Source organism: Micromys minutus, assembly GCF_963924665.1.
Source record: "Micromys minutus genome assembly, chromosome: 8".
Taxonomy (NCBI): Eukaryota; Metazoa; Chordata; class Mammalia; order Rodentia; family Muridae; genus Micromys; species Micromys minutus.
The window spans coordinates 66,367,593-66,386,612 of NC_137977.1; the positions used below are offsets into that span (position 1 = coordinate 66,367,593).

At 54.9% G+C, this 19,020-nt stretch overlaps 1 protein-coding gene across 4 annotated transcripts in view; it reads left to right on the top strand.

Annotated features, from left to right (window-relative positions):
* Positions 1-19,020, top strand: part of MBP (myelin basic protein) — a 110,979-nt gene that overhangs the window by 40,909 nt on the left and 51,050 nt on the right. For all 4 annotated transcript variants that reach the window (XM_080920268.1, XM_080920270.1, XM_080920269.1 and 1 more), the window contains exon 3: positions 2,964-3,051. In XM_080920268.1, coding sequence (XP_080776394.1) covers positions 2,964-3,051 — 88 coding nt within the window. The remainder of the gene's footprint in view (positions 1-2,963; positions 3,052-19,020) is intronic.

Genomic DNA, 19,020 nt, shown 5'->3' on the forward strand with positions numbered 1-19,020 from the left:
GCATGTGGAGAGAGGGGGAAGGGGAATGGGGAGAGAAGAGAAAGGGGCAACAGGACAGAGTGAGAAAGGAAAGCAAGAGCAAGGGAGAGAGGAGGGGGCAAGCAGCTCCTTTTATAGTGAGTCAGGCACACCTGGCTATTGCCAGGTAACTGTGGGGCGGAGCTTAGACAAAATGCTAACATCATCCATGGCCAGTCAGATGCTGCAGCTGGGTCCTCCATAAATGAGTCACCTGTCTGCCGTAAAATGTTAGCATCCCACCACACGGCCCCGTGAACCACCACCCACCCTGAGTGCACACACACTCATCACAACCCACAACTGGTGGCACATGCCACATCTGAATCCCACACATTTTTCAAGACCTTCTTCTCTTCGGGCATCAAATTCAGCTCCTGAGACCGAGAGATCTGTGTGTCTGGGGGCGGGGGGAGTTCCAGTGACAGGAGATATCAGGTGCTTTACCAGCAGTCACTCAGACACAGCCAAACCCGGGACACCCAAGGACGCTGGAGCCCTTCTCCGCCTCTGCAGCCCCGTTCGCTTATCTAGGCCGCAGCCCCATTCGTTCTGAATCAAGGGTGCCCAGATGACTGGGTTCACAGACGGCTGGGTTGTGTGGACTTTTGGAGGTGGGAGCTGTTCTTGGACCTGCTTTCTGGCGCCATGTATGCAGCTCATTCCTTACAGAGCAATGCTAGAACAAGGGAAGGGAATCCCAAGAAAAGGGAGCCAGGCAACAACATCCCACACGCATACACAAAAAGAAAAAGACCTGGAGCCAAGCTGGGAGCATTACAGGCACCAGGGAGCTGGTTTACCCGGAAGGCATCCACCTCGGTTCCATCTCCTTTAACAGGGCATTCATTTCTTCTGCATAGAGGACACTGGGGTGCAGAGAGGTTAAACCCATGCCCTAGGTAACAAGTCTAAGTTGTTATATACGCCTAGGCTTGTTATCCCAATTGCTGCCTGCCCCTCTACTTCCCAGCGACCCCATGCAAGGAGGAAAATAAAACGAGACCCTGTATCTGACCTAAGCTGAAGGCTCTTAGAAAAGGAGGGGCTGACCAGTGGTGCAAACTGGTGTGGAGGCACCAGGGATGTGCATTGGTGGCAGATGACAACCAAGCAGAGGCCCGTGGTGATGGGTCTGGAGAGGGTGGCAGCCTGTTCTCTCTGCTGCAGAAGTCCCCCTACCCATAGGTGCCGCGGCTGTGAGAAGCTGCCCAGAGTTGGCCAGGCACCGGTTATGACTAAAATCACCATCTGGAAATGACCAGAAGGGACTCCAGGGCAGTCCAGCAGGGCCATTATTGTAATGATTCTGAGCTGGGGGAAATCATCCCAGGGATTCACTTTCTGAGGACTGCAGGGAGACAAGGAGGTGGGGCAGGACAGAGCACTACAGCTGGGTGTGAATTTGATATGCTCTGTGAATGTGACGAACTAAAATTAACCAAAGAGATGGTCACACATGCATAAGGGAACAGAATTAACTGTACGCTAAATGTTTCAACTTAATCGCCTGACCTCAAAAGCCACACATGGTGGTGAACTTCTAGGATCTGACACTTGGGGGAGGCAGAGGTGAGAGGGGGCTACAAGCTCAAGACTTGGCCTGGCAAGTTCCAGTCCAGCCAGAGCTATCGAGTATAACTCCGTCTCAAAATAATTTAAAAGAAAAAAATCAAGTAATGGTGACGCCTACTTGTAATCTCTGTTCCAGAGAGGTGGGACAGTGAGAGGTGGGACAGTGAGAGGTGAGACAGTGAGAGGTGGGACAGTGAGAGGTGGTGGGACAGTGAGAGGTGGGACAGTGAGAGGTGGGACAGTGAGAGGTGGGACAGTGAGAGGTGGGACAGTGAGAGGTCTGGATGTTACACTCATGCATGTGCACCCATGCACACACACACACACAAAACAAAATAAAGCTTATAGTCCTGCTCTGTTTTCAGCAGAAGATGGAAGAGCAGGCAGGAACTTTCCCTTCCTCCCACACAGAGTCCCCCCAGGAGTACCAGGAACCTAGTAAGGGGTGGCCCAACCCTCCCTGTGGGCCATTCCTTTCTTCCGAGGCACACAATGTTGAAGTTTGGTCTCTTTTTACTTATTGTGATGCTAAATACTGACCCTCCCACAGAATCTGGTTGCCTCAGGAATGAGGAGATCCTCCTGTACATCCACTGACGCTATGCAACCTTGTTTCTTAATTTAAAACTATTGGTTGAATAAACATGCCTAAAGCCTGGAGCTGGGCAGAAGAGAGGTGGGCGGGGTGTTGGTTCCCAGGCCTGGGGTCTGAGGCAGGATCACAGAAGGAGAAGAGAGAGGAGGTGAGAGGAGAAAATGCCATGGGGTTGATGAATCTTGAAAACATGGCAATGAAGGTTGACCAGTTGGAGTAAGAGCAGCCCATGCGGTACATGGCTGGTCATAGCCCAGTGTGTTGATGGGGAAGTAGGCACTAAGAGCTTATAAGGGTAGATATGTGCCCAGCTCCAGTGCTTTTACACTTCTCATAAAGGCTTTGTGTCTTTTATCTTGGACCTGAATGATCAAAGGTGGGGTAGAAACCCCTAACTGAGATTAATTTATTACCACAACAAGGCATGGCTAAGTGTTAGCATACTGTCCCCAGAGTCCTGATTGGCTTCTGAACAGCCTTACTTAGAATTCAAAGAAATGTGGTGGAATGTCAAGTCTGCCTCTGTAAGCCATTTGAAAACGAAGAGTGGCCAGACAGTCTGAGGGCAGGAATTGCCTGGATACTGTATTGTGTCCAGACTGACACTGACAGGCATCCATTAGGGTGGAGCCAGAGCACGCCCAAGTCTTATAGCAAAGAAATCGCCAGAGCTGAGCCCCAGCGCCCACCTGAAGACAATGTATCCAGATGTATCTCAATGTGTCTAACAAAGTGTCTAACTGTGTTTGTTGGTGTGTTATTTTTTTTTTTTCAGGATGGTGAGATTCACCGAGGAGAGGCTGAAAAGAAGCAAAGTGTGGGCAAGCTTTCTCAGACGGCCTCAGAAGACAGCGATGTGTTCGGTATGTAGCAGCGGGAAGAGGAAAGCGTCTGTCGTGCTTGGACTGTGAGCCCACGCATTCTCACTGAGAAAGTTGTGTTTCAGGGGCCCCTGGGTCGTGCATGTCTTTGTGGGGGTTTGTTATTGTTGTGCTTCTGGTTTTGTTTTGGTTGGTCTTTGTGTGGGTATGTGTGTTTCCGAACGTGCGCACAAGCTTGCATGTGGCACCGTGCCTGTTCAGAAGTCAGAGGGACATCCTGAGTGAGTCTTCGCCTCCTGCCTTATGAGAAACATGTAAGAGCTTCCAGAGAGCAGTCTCCACCTCCTTCTCTTAGCATGGAAATTACAGATATGTACTGCTACACTTGGTTTTACGTGGATTCTAGGCAGCCATCATGACCTGTCATGCTACCCACTGGGCTTTCCCGCCACCTCTGCCTTCATCTGTAGACACACCTGGGCACTGCTGTGGCAAACACTGCCCTCCTGCAGACCTCCCCCCATGACCGAAGGCTCTGTCACATTTCGTGTTCCTTAAGGCTCCTGGAAGTCTTGCTCTCAGCCAGTCTATGGGAACAGCAGCAGCAGGCCCCGCAGTGTTGAAAGCAAGCTGATGGGGAAGCAAGCTTGCCAAAGCCTGTGTACTTGGGCTGGCTGGAGACAGTGACTCAGCTGATGTTGGGAATAACTGTGGTTTATGAAGGGCTCGGTTCCGTTGCCTCACGAGCACACACCGCCCTGCACACGGGTTTTGTTTCTTCCTATTTCTCAGAAAAATCAGATGTAGGTGGGTTTTTTTTTTTTTTTTTTTTTGAGGACTGTGATTATCTAGAGCCCGAGGGGCACTGCTGTCTCTTGTCTCCCACTTAGGGAGACAGGAGAAAGAAAGTGTGATTGAGAGCCAGGCTTCACGTCCCAAGAGGACACAGCAGCCAGGCCCTGCCGCCGCAGGGCTCAAGGCTCAGGTTCTGCAGCCTGGGCTTCAGTCCCTCAAAGCCAGTGCCCATAGCCACACTCCCTAGCCCCGACTTGCCTATGCAAAGGCCTTTCTACATACTTTTCCCCCACTAGGCAGGCAGCGCCATCTACCCTGCCGTTTCCTTATTGTTCGTTCTTATTAACTTGGTTTCTTCAACTTGTCTTTCTTCCCTGCATTGTCCTTCTTGAGCAAAGATCTGTTTGTTGAAAAGCCTCTGAGGTCAGTGTGAACCCAGGGACTGAAAACCGTGACTGGGGGCCAGAAGTACAGTGGGTGGCAGGCCAGTGGGGAAGGGGCTCTCCAGTTTCTGTGGCTATGTCCACTTCTATGGGAATTTTCCAGGGGCATTCCCATCTTAGGGAAGTGGGGTGTTCGGTTTTCTTCATGGTGGAAGGAAGGGTAGGGGACAGCGGTGTGGCTGCCTGACAGCAAGGTGCACAGTTTAAGACACTCAGGGGCACGGCACAGAGCACGTCTGGCTGTACTCTTTAGGACGGTTCGGAGTCGTCTGGGATGGGTCCCTAACTTGTGTTTTCCAAGTATGTACATAGAAACAATGGACATCTATATACACAGAAGAATATCAGGGATACCATGTTTCATCTTTAGTATTAATTATTGTTTTATTATGCTGGAGTGAGTGCTTTACTACTGAGCTGTGACCCTAGTCCCAGTTAATTGCTTTTTAGTTTACTTGTAGTGATAGCAGCCTCTGTGTAATATTGTACTGTGTGTGTGTGTGTGTGTGTGTGTGTGTGTGTGTGTGTACACAAAGTGTATGTAATACATAAACCATGTCTCACAAAAGGCCTCTGGGAGCATAGATATTCCAATTCCTGAGGCTGTGTCCATGGCCTTTACCCTGACTGGAAGGTAGAGGCCAAGAGCAACGCAGAAGCTACAAGGCTCTCCTCCACACAGTGGCTGCCAGATGTTCCTGAGACCTAGGACACAGATGTACTCATGCCTGTGGCATGAAGTGCTAGTGTAGACGAAAGAGGATACGAGTCACCCTCATGCATGCACAGCTCATCCTGGTTCTGGCTGAGTCAGAGCCCAGGGGTGTGTGAGGAACATGCTACCTGCAGATGTCCTAGGTTCACTCAACCCTGAGTCGGGGAGGCTGGGCCCCGAGTACTCCTCAGCAATCCTCAGTGGTACAGACCAAAAACAGGGTGAGCTGCCAAAGCCCTGTCCTTGAACTTGATAACTTTGCCTCATGGCTCTCTCTGGAATAGACACAGGTTCCAGGATACAGGTGAAAAATGGCAAATGAAGACAGAAAACTCAAGTGACCCTGGCTGGCTTCTCTGTTTTATTTGGTTGGTTTAGTTTGGTTGGGGCTTTTTGGGTTTTGTTGCTGTTTTATTGTTGGTGGTGGTGTGGGGGAGGAGGTGTGTATGCCCTATGTCGTAGGTCAGAGGAGGCCAATTTTTGGAACCTGAATCTCTTTTCCAACATGTGGGTACCAGGGATCAAACCCAGATTGTCGGGTTTCACATTGACTGTGACCATTCCTCCCGCCTGAACATGGACCATAGATCCTAAGAAATCTATCAGAGAATTCTTTATAAACTGATTGTGTGGCTCAGACGTGGTTCCAAATGAAACCAGCCTCCTCCACTTCATAAGGGCTTCTCTGACTGTCCAGGAGCCTCATAGCATTTTAAAAAAGCAAACCCCCTTGACATCCATTTATTTTGCGAACATGGAGTCCTTTGGATGGGATGAACTGGGCAGAGAGAAGTTTGTAGGCCGGCCTGACTGGCAGCTAGGCACAAGTGTGAAGGGATGGCTGTAAGCCCCAAGCTAAGCCAGTCGCCTGAATCCAGACTCACCAGAGGCAGTCCTTGCCTAATCAGCTGCATACCAGCTTTGAGACCTTACGTTAATGGGTAAAATGCCACTGAAAGGTTGCTTCCGTCTCAGGGGAGTGTCTCAGCGGACACCGTGTTAAGTCTCCATCCTCTTCCTCTGTCCACAGTGTTTGCAGCACTGTGGTTACACCTCAGGCCCGGTTGCCTGGCTACACAGGAGGAAGGAAGTGTTGCAGGGCACCATAGCCTAGGAAACCATGTTGACCCCATTTTGAGGAACCAGGCTGTTGCTCAGTCGGCCAGTTTTTTAAACACTGTTAAGCCACACACACCCACACACACTGCACATACCATCCTGTCATTAGAAGGCAATGGAGAAGAAAGGCAACATGCCCCACCCACTTCCTATAAAGCTCTCAGGACAGGGCTACTCCCCCCCCCCCCCCCCGCAGGTCCTCCATGAGATGAGCAATTCTAGTAATATATACCATGTACCAGAAGAGGGTGCCACTGCTCTGCAGAAGTGACCGGTTCCTTCTAGACAGTTCAGGACTGAGACGCTGCTCAGTGGGTGCACAAACTTGACTGGTGGTGCAGACAGGATGTCTGAATGTTGGGGTCACATCACGTCTTCCTTCCACTGCTATCCTGTTTCACCCGTCTGTCAGAAAGATGCACAGGTGAGGTCAAATCTTATGGGGATGGAGACGGAGCTGTTTCATCAGAGATGTCGGCATGCACTTGTCTCTGTGGACCACAGCTTGGTCGGTCTGCAGTAAGGGGCACCCAGGAAGCAATAGACTACCAGAGGCTATGCGGTCTAGATCAAGTGCAGCTAGCACAGCCGTGATTGCTGTGGTGGTGTTCAAGTGTGAGATTTGGCCACCTTGTGGCAAGTCAGATGTCTTGTGTCACACGGGAGGTGGCAGAGCCGTGCCATCTCTGCCTTCTGCTTCTTGGCCTCCTCGGATGTGAGGAGGGGGCAGGACCGAACCTCTGTGAATGGTAAAGTGTCTCATGTGCACACGCAGGAGTCTGTGGCTATGTGGGCTCCTATTTTTCTTTCTTTCTTTCTTTGGGTTTCTGACACTTTCGGTTTTATTTCTTTTATACATATGGGTATTTGCCTGCACATGTATATGTGTACCATATGCATACCTGGTGCCTGAGGAGGTCAGAAGAGGGCGTGGCATCCCCTGGAACGGCGGTTATGGATGGTTGTAAGCCACCGTGTGGGTGCTGGGAACCGAACCTCAGGTCGGCAACAAGAGCATCAAGTACTCCTAACCATTGAGACAAGATCTTCCTCTTGCCCAGGATAACTAAGAACTCACTACACTGCTCTGGTTTCATCCCCTCCCCCACTGAGAGCTGTGCTTCCTGGTGCGTGTGGTGCAGCCATACCAGCTCCTACAAGTACAGAGTTTTACACAGCCATTTCAAAGGGTGCAAAGTTGTGTTCAACACATTCTAAGAGTTTTCCAACTCACTTTTTTTTTTTTTATTAAAGATGACAGTTACACAGTGGCCATGGGCCATAAACTGTCATATCAAATGGTTTCTCAATTGGGATAACCTTCCACCAAAGCCTCAGCCTTCTGTCAACAGACCTGATATGACCCAAAGACGTGGAGCTGAGCAAAGCTGGACCTTGCCGAGCCAGGACTTGGACGAGTATGGCATACAGGTTCCCATGCTAGAAAAACCCAGAGGTGGGAAGTCAGTGCTACCAAAGCTAAGGCCCCACATCCCCTGTCCAACTAGAGGTGGGCTCCAGGAAAAGGACAAGAGAAGGTTGCCTGAGAGCAGCTGAGGGCATCCGTGAAACAGCGGGTAGGCATCCTGGTCGTCCTGGACACGCCTGTAATCCTGGTGCTCAGGGGGCGGGGGCAGTAAGAACGCTGCTTACAAACAAACCCATCACAAAGCTGGAGCTCAGCCATGTTGGGCGTGCTGCAGGTTCATTAGCACTTCACTGCTCTGTCACTGGAGACAAGTGCCCGTCCTGTGTGGTTCATGGACTGGAGAAGAACCAGACAGCATTTGCCGCCAGTACCTCATTGGTCACACTGGCACCCAGAAGGTCGTAGTAAAAATGTCATCTATGACAAGTGCTGTGAACGCAGCTTTGAGTGTTGTAGATATGGCTCAGTGATGTGAGTTCAGATTCACGACACCAGTAAACAAGGTAAATATGGCACGTGAGCACTTCCAATGGGCTTGCGATATTCTAGGATGGGCCCGAGAGGTCAGGGGTCAGGGGTCAGAGGGGTCAGGGGACATTTTAGCACAAATTGACACATTGAAAGCAAAGGTAGTTTTTGCTGTTGTTGTTGCTTTTAAAGTAGCAGATCAGTATTCTGTTGTTGAGAGGCCGCCTCAGCGAGAGGGTACACAGAAGCCAGGAAGCCATTGCAAAGAGTGGTGGGAAAAAGGGACTGTGCCTTGACCAAGCGCCTGACCACAGGGAGGAGCCCCTTCCAAGAGAAGACAAGCCTCTGGCTGAAAGATCAGGGCAGGAGATGAGGAGGACAAGTTTGCTCTTTCCAACTGACTGAACCAGGCGATTTTTACACACTCAGCACCATTCCTGAGAGGGAGCCCCCAGGTGTTCCCTGGAGCAGCCCCCCAGCCATCCTAATGGACTCAGCTACTCCACATGCCTTATTAGTGAGGACAAATGGAGTTGGGGTTGAAGATGGGAATTTTTCTTGCATGCGTGCGGGCCTCCAGCCTCCTGCCCTACCCTGGGCTCCTGTTATCTGGGAGTGGAGTCTTGGAGTTGGTGTGGACGTGCCCAGAACATCCCAAGACCAGAGTACGCAATCTCTATGTCGAATTTTTCAGTCTTTATTTTCCCCTGTATTTTTACAATAAATATTGTGCTGTATTTGTTTCATTCCTTTACATGGGTATATACGTAATAAATACATTAAAGACTTTAAATTAATTGGTGGGTTAGAGAATATACCCCAACTATCTGATGGACTATTTTGTGTTCCGACCTGTAATGGTCCCGATGAAAACTCGTTTGAAAACCTCTTGCTCTCTCCTATGTGGTCCAATTTGAGAATGTAGAATTCCAGTTTCTCTGGAAACATTCAAGACCCAGAAATTGCAGGTTTCTGGTGTGATTGCATTTGCCCGGTGCCCAGTACCATGGTCTCCGGGGCCTCATCAGGAGCAGGGTCTCTTGCTCAGTTCTACAGGCCTTTGAGTTTGTGACATTAAGACTTCAATCTTTAAGACTTCTTTCAAGAGATTCCCAAGACCTTTATGGTCCAGCGACTTCAGCTGCATATAAGGCTCATCCACAATTTAATCCCTTAGATGATGTTTCTTCTGTCCTTGAGTTGCTGAAGTAAATCCACCCCACCTTCTGCTACATAAAGAAGCACCAGGAAACAGCAAGGGTCAGACTGAAGCAACATGGAACCCCAGCAGCACAGACACTCCCGTGGCCAAGATGTGGGTACCACACGGGGCGAGTGATGGATGTGCTCCTCAGATATCCCTGAGGCAACCTTGAGGGATACCTCAAGCCTGTACCTATCCATTCAGTGACCCCTCCCAGCGACATTTCCCAAGTTAAGAGAACACTCACATTAGGGCAAGCGAGCTACACCTGACAGCCTCATGACCAGTGGGCTTAGGTATCCTCACGCCTAAGTCCTTGCTGTTTGCAGCCCACCCGGGCTCACCGCCTGTGCCTTTTCTCAGGATACCAGACGTCTTTCTTGGCACCTCTAACCTCTAATCTTGGGGTTCTTGTTGTATCTTTCAATTCATCCTCACACTTTCCTGGCTTGTGCTTTCAGGGAACCTCCTTGGGGATCCAGTCCCTCCACACATTGTCTGCGCTCCCAGGTGTTCCTCGGGAAACGCTCTGTGACCTTTGAAGCCTTTCATTCTGCGTGGTCTGTCCTAAGCTTAGGCAGCAGCCAGACCCACTTTGACTGCAGCTCCACTAGAGGAAGTGTCTAGGTGCCTGAACTTGTGCAAGTGCACCTCTAGAGGGCGCTGTACAAGCAGGCTAGCCTCCTTAACACTGGCATCCAGGAGGGGAGCCCCTGTGAGTCTCAGTGTCTCCTCAGTGACCCCCAGTCCTGGACTGAGACACAACCTATCAGAACTCCTACATGTTAGAGGCTCAGAATCCCAACTGCTTTTGTTCCTGCTCAGAGGGCAGAACAGAGTGCCTAGGAGGAAAGGGGAAGGGTGGCATGTCAGCTGGAGACGCTACTGCCAGGCAAGGTGACTTTCATCACTTCCTTCCTGGCCCTCTGACTAGGAGTGTCAGACAGTCCCGCCTCCAGACACCAGGAAGAGGAGCACAGAATGTGGTACTGCCCCCAGTGGGCACTGTCTCTTCTTCTCTGTTGCTTGGTCCCTGCCCCGGGGAGATAGAGAACTGTCAGTGTGTGCACTATTAATCTCTATTAATAGTTGGGGGCTCAGGGCAGCTCCTCTCCCCTCCTCTCCTCTCCTTGCTCCCCCTCACCTCTGCTCGCCTGGCTCCGTCCTGCCCCTTCTCTCCTGCTTCTCCTCTCCCCTCCTCTCCTCTTTTTTGAGGCAGGGTTTCTCTGAAGCCCTGGCCCTGGATGACCTAGAACTTACTATGTAGACAAGGCTAGCCTCAAGCTCACAGAGGCCTGCCTGTGCCTCCTGAGTGCTGGGATTAAAGGCATGTACCACGATTCCCGCCCTACTAAAAGAAGCTTGTTCAATACTGAGGGCACAGTAGGAGGGCCCAACTCTACCCCCTGCTCTCTGCACCCCTCTTCCCTCTGACACCTCCTCTCTTGGACATCTCCTCCCTCAGGCACAGTCTCTGCAGCCCTCTGAAGTCCACCAAATCCCCCATTCTGTATCTCTTAGGGCCTAGGCTATTGCGAGTGCATGTGTGGTGTATGCAAACCAGTGCACACGAACGTGTGTTTGGCATGTACCTATGGGTGTGTGTGCATGTGCAGCATGTGCTTACAGATGTAAGTTGTGTGTGTGTCTGTCTGTCTGTCTATGTGTGTGTGTCTGTGTGTGTGTCTGTCTGTCTATTTGTCTGTGTGTGTGTGTCTGTGTGTGTGTATGTCTGTCTGTTTGTCTGTGTGTGTGTGTCTGTCTGTCTGTGTCTGTCTGTCTGTCTGTGTGTGTCTGTTTGTGTGTCTGTGTGTGTGTGTGTCTGTCTGTCTGTGTGTCTGTCTCTCTCTCTCTGTGTGTGTGTGTGTGTGTGTGTGTGTGTGTGTGTGTGTAGGACTCCTCGACCGAGGCTGAGCTGCCTCTCCTGTGGGTACTCATATGGAGGATGGTAAAGAGAGTAGGTAAAGGTATCCAGGGACACTGCCTTGTCCCCACTTGTTACAGCGTGTCTCACAGGGAGCTGAAATCCCCCAGCTGGGAGCTGAATCTAGCAATACCATCCCAGGTGGGAGGAAGAGAAGGGGAGTGACTGAGTAACAGTCCCAGGGCGCCCAGGGCTGTGCAGGCGGACTCCCACAGAACAGCCACGGCTGCCTGTGCCTAAAGGGCTCAGAAAGCCTGCGCTGGAGAGCCCCACCTTAGAAATGCCCCCGAGTCACTTACAGTCAGCAGAGCCACAATAGGACAGAAAGCAGATCCTGAGAACAAAAAGGGATACAGTCTCCCTAGCACAAATAGCAGATGTGACGGGCTCTGGCCAGTTCCAGAGCGATGTGCCTGCAGCCCAGGGACGCTGGGAGCTATCCCTCACAGGGCCCATCCCAGATGTCTTGTACCCAGCACCATGGTCCCTTTTAAGTGCCTCGGGTCTGATCTTAATTCAGAAGCACTTGAGTTTAGCCTTCACCAGTGAACAGGACCGTCTCACACTGCCTCACCCTTGCCTGAATCTGTCACTGGACTTGGGAGCTCGTGTGTCCTGTAAGAAGGTCACACTTTTCCAGTTCACGTCTCTTATACAAATGTACTGTGTGGGCGTCGCCATCTTGAAAATCAGGATGTCCTTGATTTCCCAGAAGGACCCTCAAGGGAATGGTTATTTCTTCTCTCAGGGGCACGTTCACGTTGACATCTTACACATTCAAGAAATAAGAGTCAGGAAGATGTTTGCCTTGCCGTCCTGAGACACCCCAAATGTGCTGTACTCCCCCCATTCCTGGCTCTCTGTCCACTTCACCCCAAAGCCCGACAAGCTCTCCTGTATCCTGTGAGGAGGGTGACGGGACACTTACTTGGAAAGCTTAGTAATCACTGCTTCCATCCTTCCCGCTCTGGACTCAGACCCTGGACAGAACCCCAGCCACTCAGCAGCTACGTCAGGCGTGGCGCTTCCCACAGCACATCCTGTCTCACACACACCTGCCCAGAATGTATCTGGATGTGGCAGCTCACGAGAGTAGCCATGGCCACAAACTCGGGTTGTTTGGGCATCCCAGCAGGTGACCTACTGTTAACTGAGCAGGATTTGCCACACTCACACTCACACTCACACTGGCGAACTCACCTGCCACATGCAATTCACCTGCGACCCCACTTTGGATGTCCCCGTGGAACCCGCACTGGAGGCTCAAAACTGTGCATCAAGGATGTCCCTTGTCTGTACTGACACCGGGAAGGTCAGACACAACTGTGGCTGAGGAGCAGAGGCTCCACAGTATCTCCCTCTGGTGGTCCATGGGGAGCTAATGGCAGGACTTTGAGTTTTTTAATGGAGTCAGAAGTAGAGATTCATCAAAGGCATAGTCTACTTCTGCATTTTATTATTCTGTGGATGTGGCTGAAAGAAAAAGAGGTACAGAGGTACAGCCATAGCCGTCACCCAGCTTTTCCTTTGGAGTACTGGTACAGAGGCTGTCTGCCTGGTTGTTCAGGGATAACGGGGATCCTATCACATCTTCGATCTTTCTGTCTCTCTCCCTCTCCCTACTCTCCACGTGTGCTCACATACACAGACACACACACACACACACATGCATTCACTATGGGCATCCTGACCACAGCCACACTCACACAGAAGGAGAACTCTGAGGGAGCTCAAACCACTTGGCCACCCTCGAGGTCACAGGCCCAGGTCATTGTAAGAAGCCTGGACAGGAAGGACAACCAGCGACAGCCTATGGCTCATAAACAGATGTCTGTGTGGGTTTGGTACCAAGTTGACACTCAAGCTTCCTCAGTTTCCCCATGCAGTGCAGGCTCCGGTCACCCTCAGGGATTTCCCCTTTCTCAGTAGAGGGGAAGCTATAGCTGCCCTGGGCTTCAGGGTGCCAGGTAGGGCAGCTCAAATTTACAGTGAGAATGTTGACAGTCTTCAATGTTCGAGGCCCTCAAATTGTTCTTTTTTTCTCCTCCTTTCTTCCTTTGTTGTTTTGTTGAGACGGCGTGTAGACCAGGCTAGCCTCAGACTTCCGGTGCCCTTTGTGCCTGTGTCTCCCGTAGACAGCAAGGGTTGGCCATCCCAGCATGCTTGGTTTCTTTCCTGGTTCTCTGTACATCGAGATCCTGGATGGGCAGGGCATGAGGGTCTTTGTCCCTCAGCCCAGGGAGTCTGTAACTCACTAGTCAGGGGATTTTCCACAAAACAGTCATATGTTGGATCAGGAACTTCTTGAAGTCACGAGGTGAACAGGGGTGTGAGGTGGATGCTCAGAGAAACCTGTTTTTATTTGCTGTTTGATTTTTTTACTCTTTGGAGACCATAACGCACCCTACATTCGGCCCCAAATTAAACAGAGCATGTTTCTGAGGAAACAGAGCTTGTTGAAGAGGAGCACACTTCGCTTGGCAAGTTTAAGCTGGTTCCTGGTTACCGAGTGGCCAATGTAGAAGTTACATGTTGTTAGCAGTAGCTGCCTGTAGGGGTGGACTTGCAGCAGCATCTCCACTAAATCCAAGCAGAATGTTTGGGAAGAGGCAGAGGGGTCCTTGGAGACCTTCCAGGCAAGTCTTCCTTGCTGTTCTCTCAAAACACCTCAGGGGCCGATCCACTATTCCTGTTAGAGTGTGCGATAAAACAGAAACTGGGCTCAGGGAAGGTGGCTCCATCCGTAAAGCCTGTGTCTCACAAGCACAAGGACCTCGGCGTGATCTGCAAAACGTGTATGGAAAACAGTCGGCCACATTGGCACATACTTGCAACCCCAATGCTGGTCTGGAAAGATGTGCAGATCCCTGGGGCGCACCAGCTGCCCAGTTCAACCTGCCTGGTGACCTCTAGGCCGGTGAAAGGCTCCGTTTCCCAAACCGGAAGATAACACCCAAGGACCAATGCCCAGGGTTGTCCACTGGTCTCTATACAGATGTGCACACAGAGCACAGACGCCTTTCTAGTAAAGTAGTGCAGGCCGGAGGGAAATGCAGCAATGAGCAGGCTCTCACAAACCCTTCATCCTCACTACATCCTGAGAAAAGATTCCCTGTTATTATTTTGAAGAAAATGTATTCATCCTACAGATAGTTCTAGAAGGCTTGTTCACGTGAACCGTCACTCTCCCCACCAGCGTTGACGTTGTCATTCTCCTGGGTGAGATTCCCACTCCACTCTATAAATAAAAACCAAATACTTTACTGCTGACCCCGAAGCCTCCAGTTTCACATCAGTAAAACTGAGATGATAGTGTCCACAAGGCAGGCACCATCTGTCAGCAAGACTTTATTTCCTGCCCACCTCTGCCTCCTTGATCACAAATCTAACCACTTCCTGTGGCAACGTTCCTGTTTCTATGTCTCTGAGTAATGCTCAGAACTCCCCCAGGACACAGCAGAAACACGAGACATGTTGCCTGGCTCCTCAGGGGCTTCAAGGCAGAGGTGCAACAGCAGCCTAAGCCAAAGAACGGGAAGCAGGGGAGCAGTGCAGGGGGTGGGGGAGCAGTGCAGGGGGTGGGGGAGCAGTGCAGGGGGTGGAGGAGCAGTGCAGAAGGGAGGGGAGCAGTGCAGGGGGTGGGGGAGCAGTGCAGAAGGTAGGGGAGCAGTGCAGGGGGTGGGGAACAGTGCAGGGGGTGGGGGAGCAGTGCAGGAGGGAGGGGAGCAGTGCAGGAGGGAGGGGGAGCAGTGCAGGGGGTGGGGGAACAGTGCAGGAGGGAGGGGAGCAGTGCAGGGGGTGGGGGAACAGTGCAGGAGGGAGGGGGAACAGTGCAGGAGGGAGGGGAGCAGTGCAGGAGGAAGGGGAGCAGTGCAAAAGGTAGGGGAGCAGTGCAGGGGGTGGGGGAACAGTGCAGGAGGGAGGGGAGCAGTGCAGGAGGGAGGGGGAGCAGTGCAGGACGGAGGGGAGCAGTACAGGGGGTGGGGGAACAGTGCAGGAGGGAGGGGAGCAGTGCAGGGGGTGGGGGAACAGTGCAGGAGGGAGGGGAGCAGTGCAGGAGGGAGGGGAGCAGTGCAGGAGGGAGGGGGAGCAGTGCAGGAGGGAGGGGGAACAGTGCAGGAGGGAGGGGAGCAGTGCAGGAGGGAGGGGAGCAGTGCAGGAGGTAGGGGAGCAGTGCAGGAGGGAAGGGAGCAGTGCAGGGGGTGGGGGAACAGTGCAGGGGAAGGGGGAACAGTGCAGGAGGGAGGGGAGCAATGCAGGAGGGAGGGGAGCAGTGCAGGAGAGAGGGGGAACAGTGCAGGGGGTAGGGAGCAGTGCAGGGGGTGGGGGAACAGTGCAGGAGGGAGGGGAGCAGTGCAGGGGGTGGGGAAACAGTGCAGGGGGTGGAGAGCAGTGCAGGAGGGAGGGGAGCAGTACAGGGGGTGGGGGAACAGTGCAGGGGGTGGGGAGCAGTGCAGGGGGTGGGGGAACAGTGCCGGAGGCTGAGGAGCAGTGCAGGAAGTGGGGGAGCAGTGCAGGAGAGAGGGGAGCAGTGCAGAGGGTGGGGGAGCAGTGCAGGGCATGGGGGAACAGTGCAGGAGGTGGGGAAACAGTGCAGGAGGGAGGAGAGCAGTGCAGGAGGCTGGGGAGCAGTGCAGGGGGTGGGGGAACAGTGCAGGGGGTGGGGAACAGTGCAGGGGGTGGGGAACAGTGCAGGGGGTGGGGAACAGTGCAGGGGGTGGGGGAGCAGTGCAGGAGGTGGGGGAGCAGTGCAGGAGGCTGGGGAGCAGTGCAGTGGGTGGGGGAGCAGTGCAGGGGGTGGGGGAGCAGTGCAGGGTGTGGGGGATCAGTGCAGGGGGTGGGGTAACAGTGCAGGAGGGAGGGGAGCAGTGCAGGAGGGAGGGGAACAGTGCAGGGGGTGGGGGAACAGTGCAGGGGGTGGGGGAGCAGTGCAGGGGGTGGGGGAGCAGTGCAGGAGGGAGGGGAGCAGTGCAGGGGGTGGGGGAACAGTGCAGAGGGTGGGGGAGCAGTGCAGGGGGTGGGGGAATAGTGCAGGGTGTGGGGGAGCAGTGCAGGGGGTGGGAGAACAGTGCAGGAGGGAGGGGAGCAGTGCAGGGGGTGGGGGAGCAGTGCAGGGGGTGGAGGAGCAGTGCAGAAGGGAGGGGAGCAGTGCAGGGGGTGGGGGAGCAGTGCAGGAGGTGGAAGAGCAGTGCAGGAGGGAGGGGAGCAGTGCAGGAGGGAGGGGGAGCAGTGCAGGAGGGAGGGGAGCAGTGCAGGGGGTGGGGGAGCAGTGCAGGAGGCAGGGGAGCAGTGCAGGAGGGAGGGGAGCAGTGCAGGAGGGAGGGGGAGCAGTGCAGGAGGGAGAGGAGCAGTGCAGGAGGGAGGGGAGCAGTACAGGGGGTGGGGGAACAGTGCAGGAGGGAGGGGAGCAGTGCAGGGGGTGTGGGAACAGTGCAGGAGGGAGGGGGAACAGTGCAGGAGGGAGGGGAGCAGTGCAGGAGGGAGGGGAGCAGTGCAGGAGGGAGGGGAGCAGTGCAGGAGGGAGGGGGAACAGTGCAGGAGGAAGGGGAGCAGTGCAGGAGGGAGGGGAGCAGTGCAAAAGGTAGGGGAGCAGTGCAGGGGGTGGGGAACAGTGCAGGAGGGAGGGGAGCAGTGCAGGAGGTAGGGGAGCAGTGCAGGAGGGAGGGGAGCAGTGCAGAAGGTAGGGGAGCAGTGCAGGGGGTGGGGAACAGTGCAGGAGGGAGGGGAGCAGTGCAGGAGGTAGGGGAGCAGTGCAGGAGGGAGGGGAGCAGTGCAGAAGGTAGGGGAGCAGTGCAGGGGGTGGGGAACAGTGCAGGAGGGAGGGGAGCAGTGCAGGAGGGAAGGGAGCAGTGCAGGGGGTGGGGGAACAGTGCAGGAGAAAGGGGGAACAGTGCAGGAGGGAGGGGAGCAGTGCAGGAGGGAGGGGAGCAGTGCAGGAGAGAGGGGGAACAGTGCAGGGGGTAGGGAGCAGTGCAGGGGGTGGGGGAACAGTGCAGGAGGGAGTGGAGCAGTGCAGGGGGTGGGGAAACAGTGCAGGGGGTGGAGAGCAGTTCAGGAGGGAGGGGAGCAGTGCAGGGGGTGGGGGAACAGTGCAGGGGGTGGGGAGCAGTGCAGGGGGTGGGGGAGCAGTGCAGGAGAGAGGGGAGCAGTGCAGAGGGTGGGGGAGCAGTGCAGGAGGGAGGGGAGCAGTGCAGGAGGCTGGGGAGCAGTGCAGGAGGGAGGGGAAGAGTGCAGGTGGTGGGGAACAGTGCAGGAGGTGGGGGAGCAGTGCAGGAGGCTGGGGAGCAGTGCATGGGGTGGGGGAGCAGTGCAGGGGGTGGGGGAACAGTGCAGGGGGTGGGGGAACAGTGCAGGAGGGAGGGGAACAGTGCAGGGCGTGGGGGAACAGTGCAGGAGGTGGGGAAACAGTGCAGGAGGGAGGAGAGCAGTGCAGGAGGCTGGGGAGCAGTGCAGGGGGTGGGGGAACAGTGCAGGGGGTGGGGAACAGTGCAGGGGGTGGGGAACAGTGCAGGGGGTGGGGAACAGTGCAGGGGGTGGGGGAGCAGTGCAGGAGGTGGGGGAGCAGTGCAGGAGGCTGGGGAGCAGTGCAGTGGGTGGGGGAGCAGTGCAGGGTGTGGGGGAGCAGTGCAGGAGGGAGGGGAGCAGTGCAGGGGGTGGGGGAACAGTGCAGAGGGTGGGGGAGCAGTGCAGGGGGTGGGGGAATAGTGCAGGGTGTGGGGGAGCAGTGCAGGGGGTGGGAGAACAGTGCAGGAGGGAGGGGAGCAGTGCAGGGGGTGGGGGAGCAGTGCAGGGGGTGGAGGAGCAGTGCAGAAGGGAGGGGAGCAGTGCAGGGGGTGGGGGAGCAGTGCAGGAGGTGGAAGAGCAGTGCAGGAGGGAGGGGAGCAGTGCAGGAGGGAGGGGGAGCAGTGCAGGAGGGAGGGGAGCAGTGCAGGGGGTGGGGGAGCAGTGCAGGAGGCAGGGGAGCAGTGCAGGAGGGAGGGGAGCAGTGCAGGAGGGAGGGGGAGCAGTGCAGGAGGGAGAGGAGCAGTGCAGAAGGGAGGGGAGCAGTACAGGGGGTGGGGGAACAGTGCAGGAGGGAGGGGAGCAGTGCAGGGGGTGGGGGAACAGTGCAGGAGGGAGGGGGAACAGTGTAGGAGGGAGGGGAGCAGTGCAGGAGGGAGGGGAGAAGTGCAGGAGGGAGGGGAGCAGTGCAGGAGGGAGGGGGAACAGTGCAGGAGGAAGGGGAGCAGTGCAGGAGGGAGGGGAGCAGTGCAAAAGGTAGGGGAGCAGTGCAGGGGGTGGGGAACAGTGCAGGAGGGAGGGGAGCAGTGCAGGAGGTAGGGGAGCAGTGCAGGAGGGAGGGGAGCAGTGCAGAAGGTAGGGGAGCAGTGCAGGGGGTGGGGAACAGTGCAGGAGGGAGGGGAGCAGTGCAGGAGGTAGGGGAGCAGTGCAGGAGGGAGGGGAGCAGTGCAGAAGGTAGGGGAGCAGTGCAGGGGGTGGGGAACAGTGCAGGAGGGAGGGGAGCAGTGCAGGAGGGAAGGGAGCAGTGCAGGGGGTGGGGGAACAGTGCAGGAGGGAGGGGGAACAGTGCAGGAGGGAGGGGAGCAGTGCAGGAGGGAGGGGAGCAGTGCAGGAGAGAGGGGGAACAGTGCAGGGGGTAGGGAGCAGTGCAGGGGGTGGGGGAACAGTGCAGGAGGGAGTGGAGCAGTGCAGGGGGTGGGGAAACAGTGCAGGGGGTGGAGAGCAGTGCAGGAGGGAGGGGAGCAGTACAGGGGGTGGGGGAACAGTGCAGGGGGTGGGGAGCAGTGCAGGGGGTGGGGGAACAGTGCAGGAGGCTGGGGAGCAGTGCAGGGGGTGGGGGAGCAGTGCAGGAGAGAGGGGAGCAGTGCAGAGGGTGGGGGAGCAGTGCAGGAGGGAGGGAAGCAGTGCAGGAGG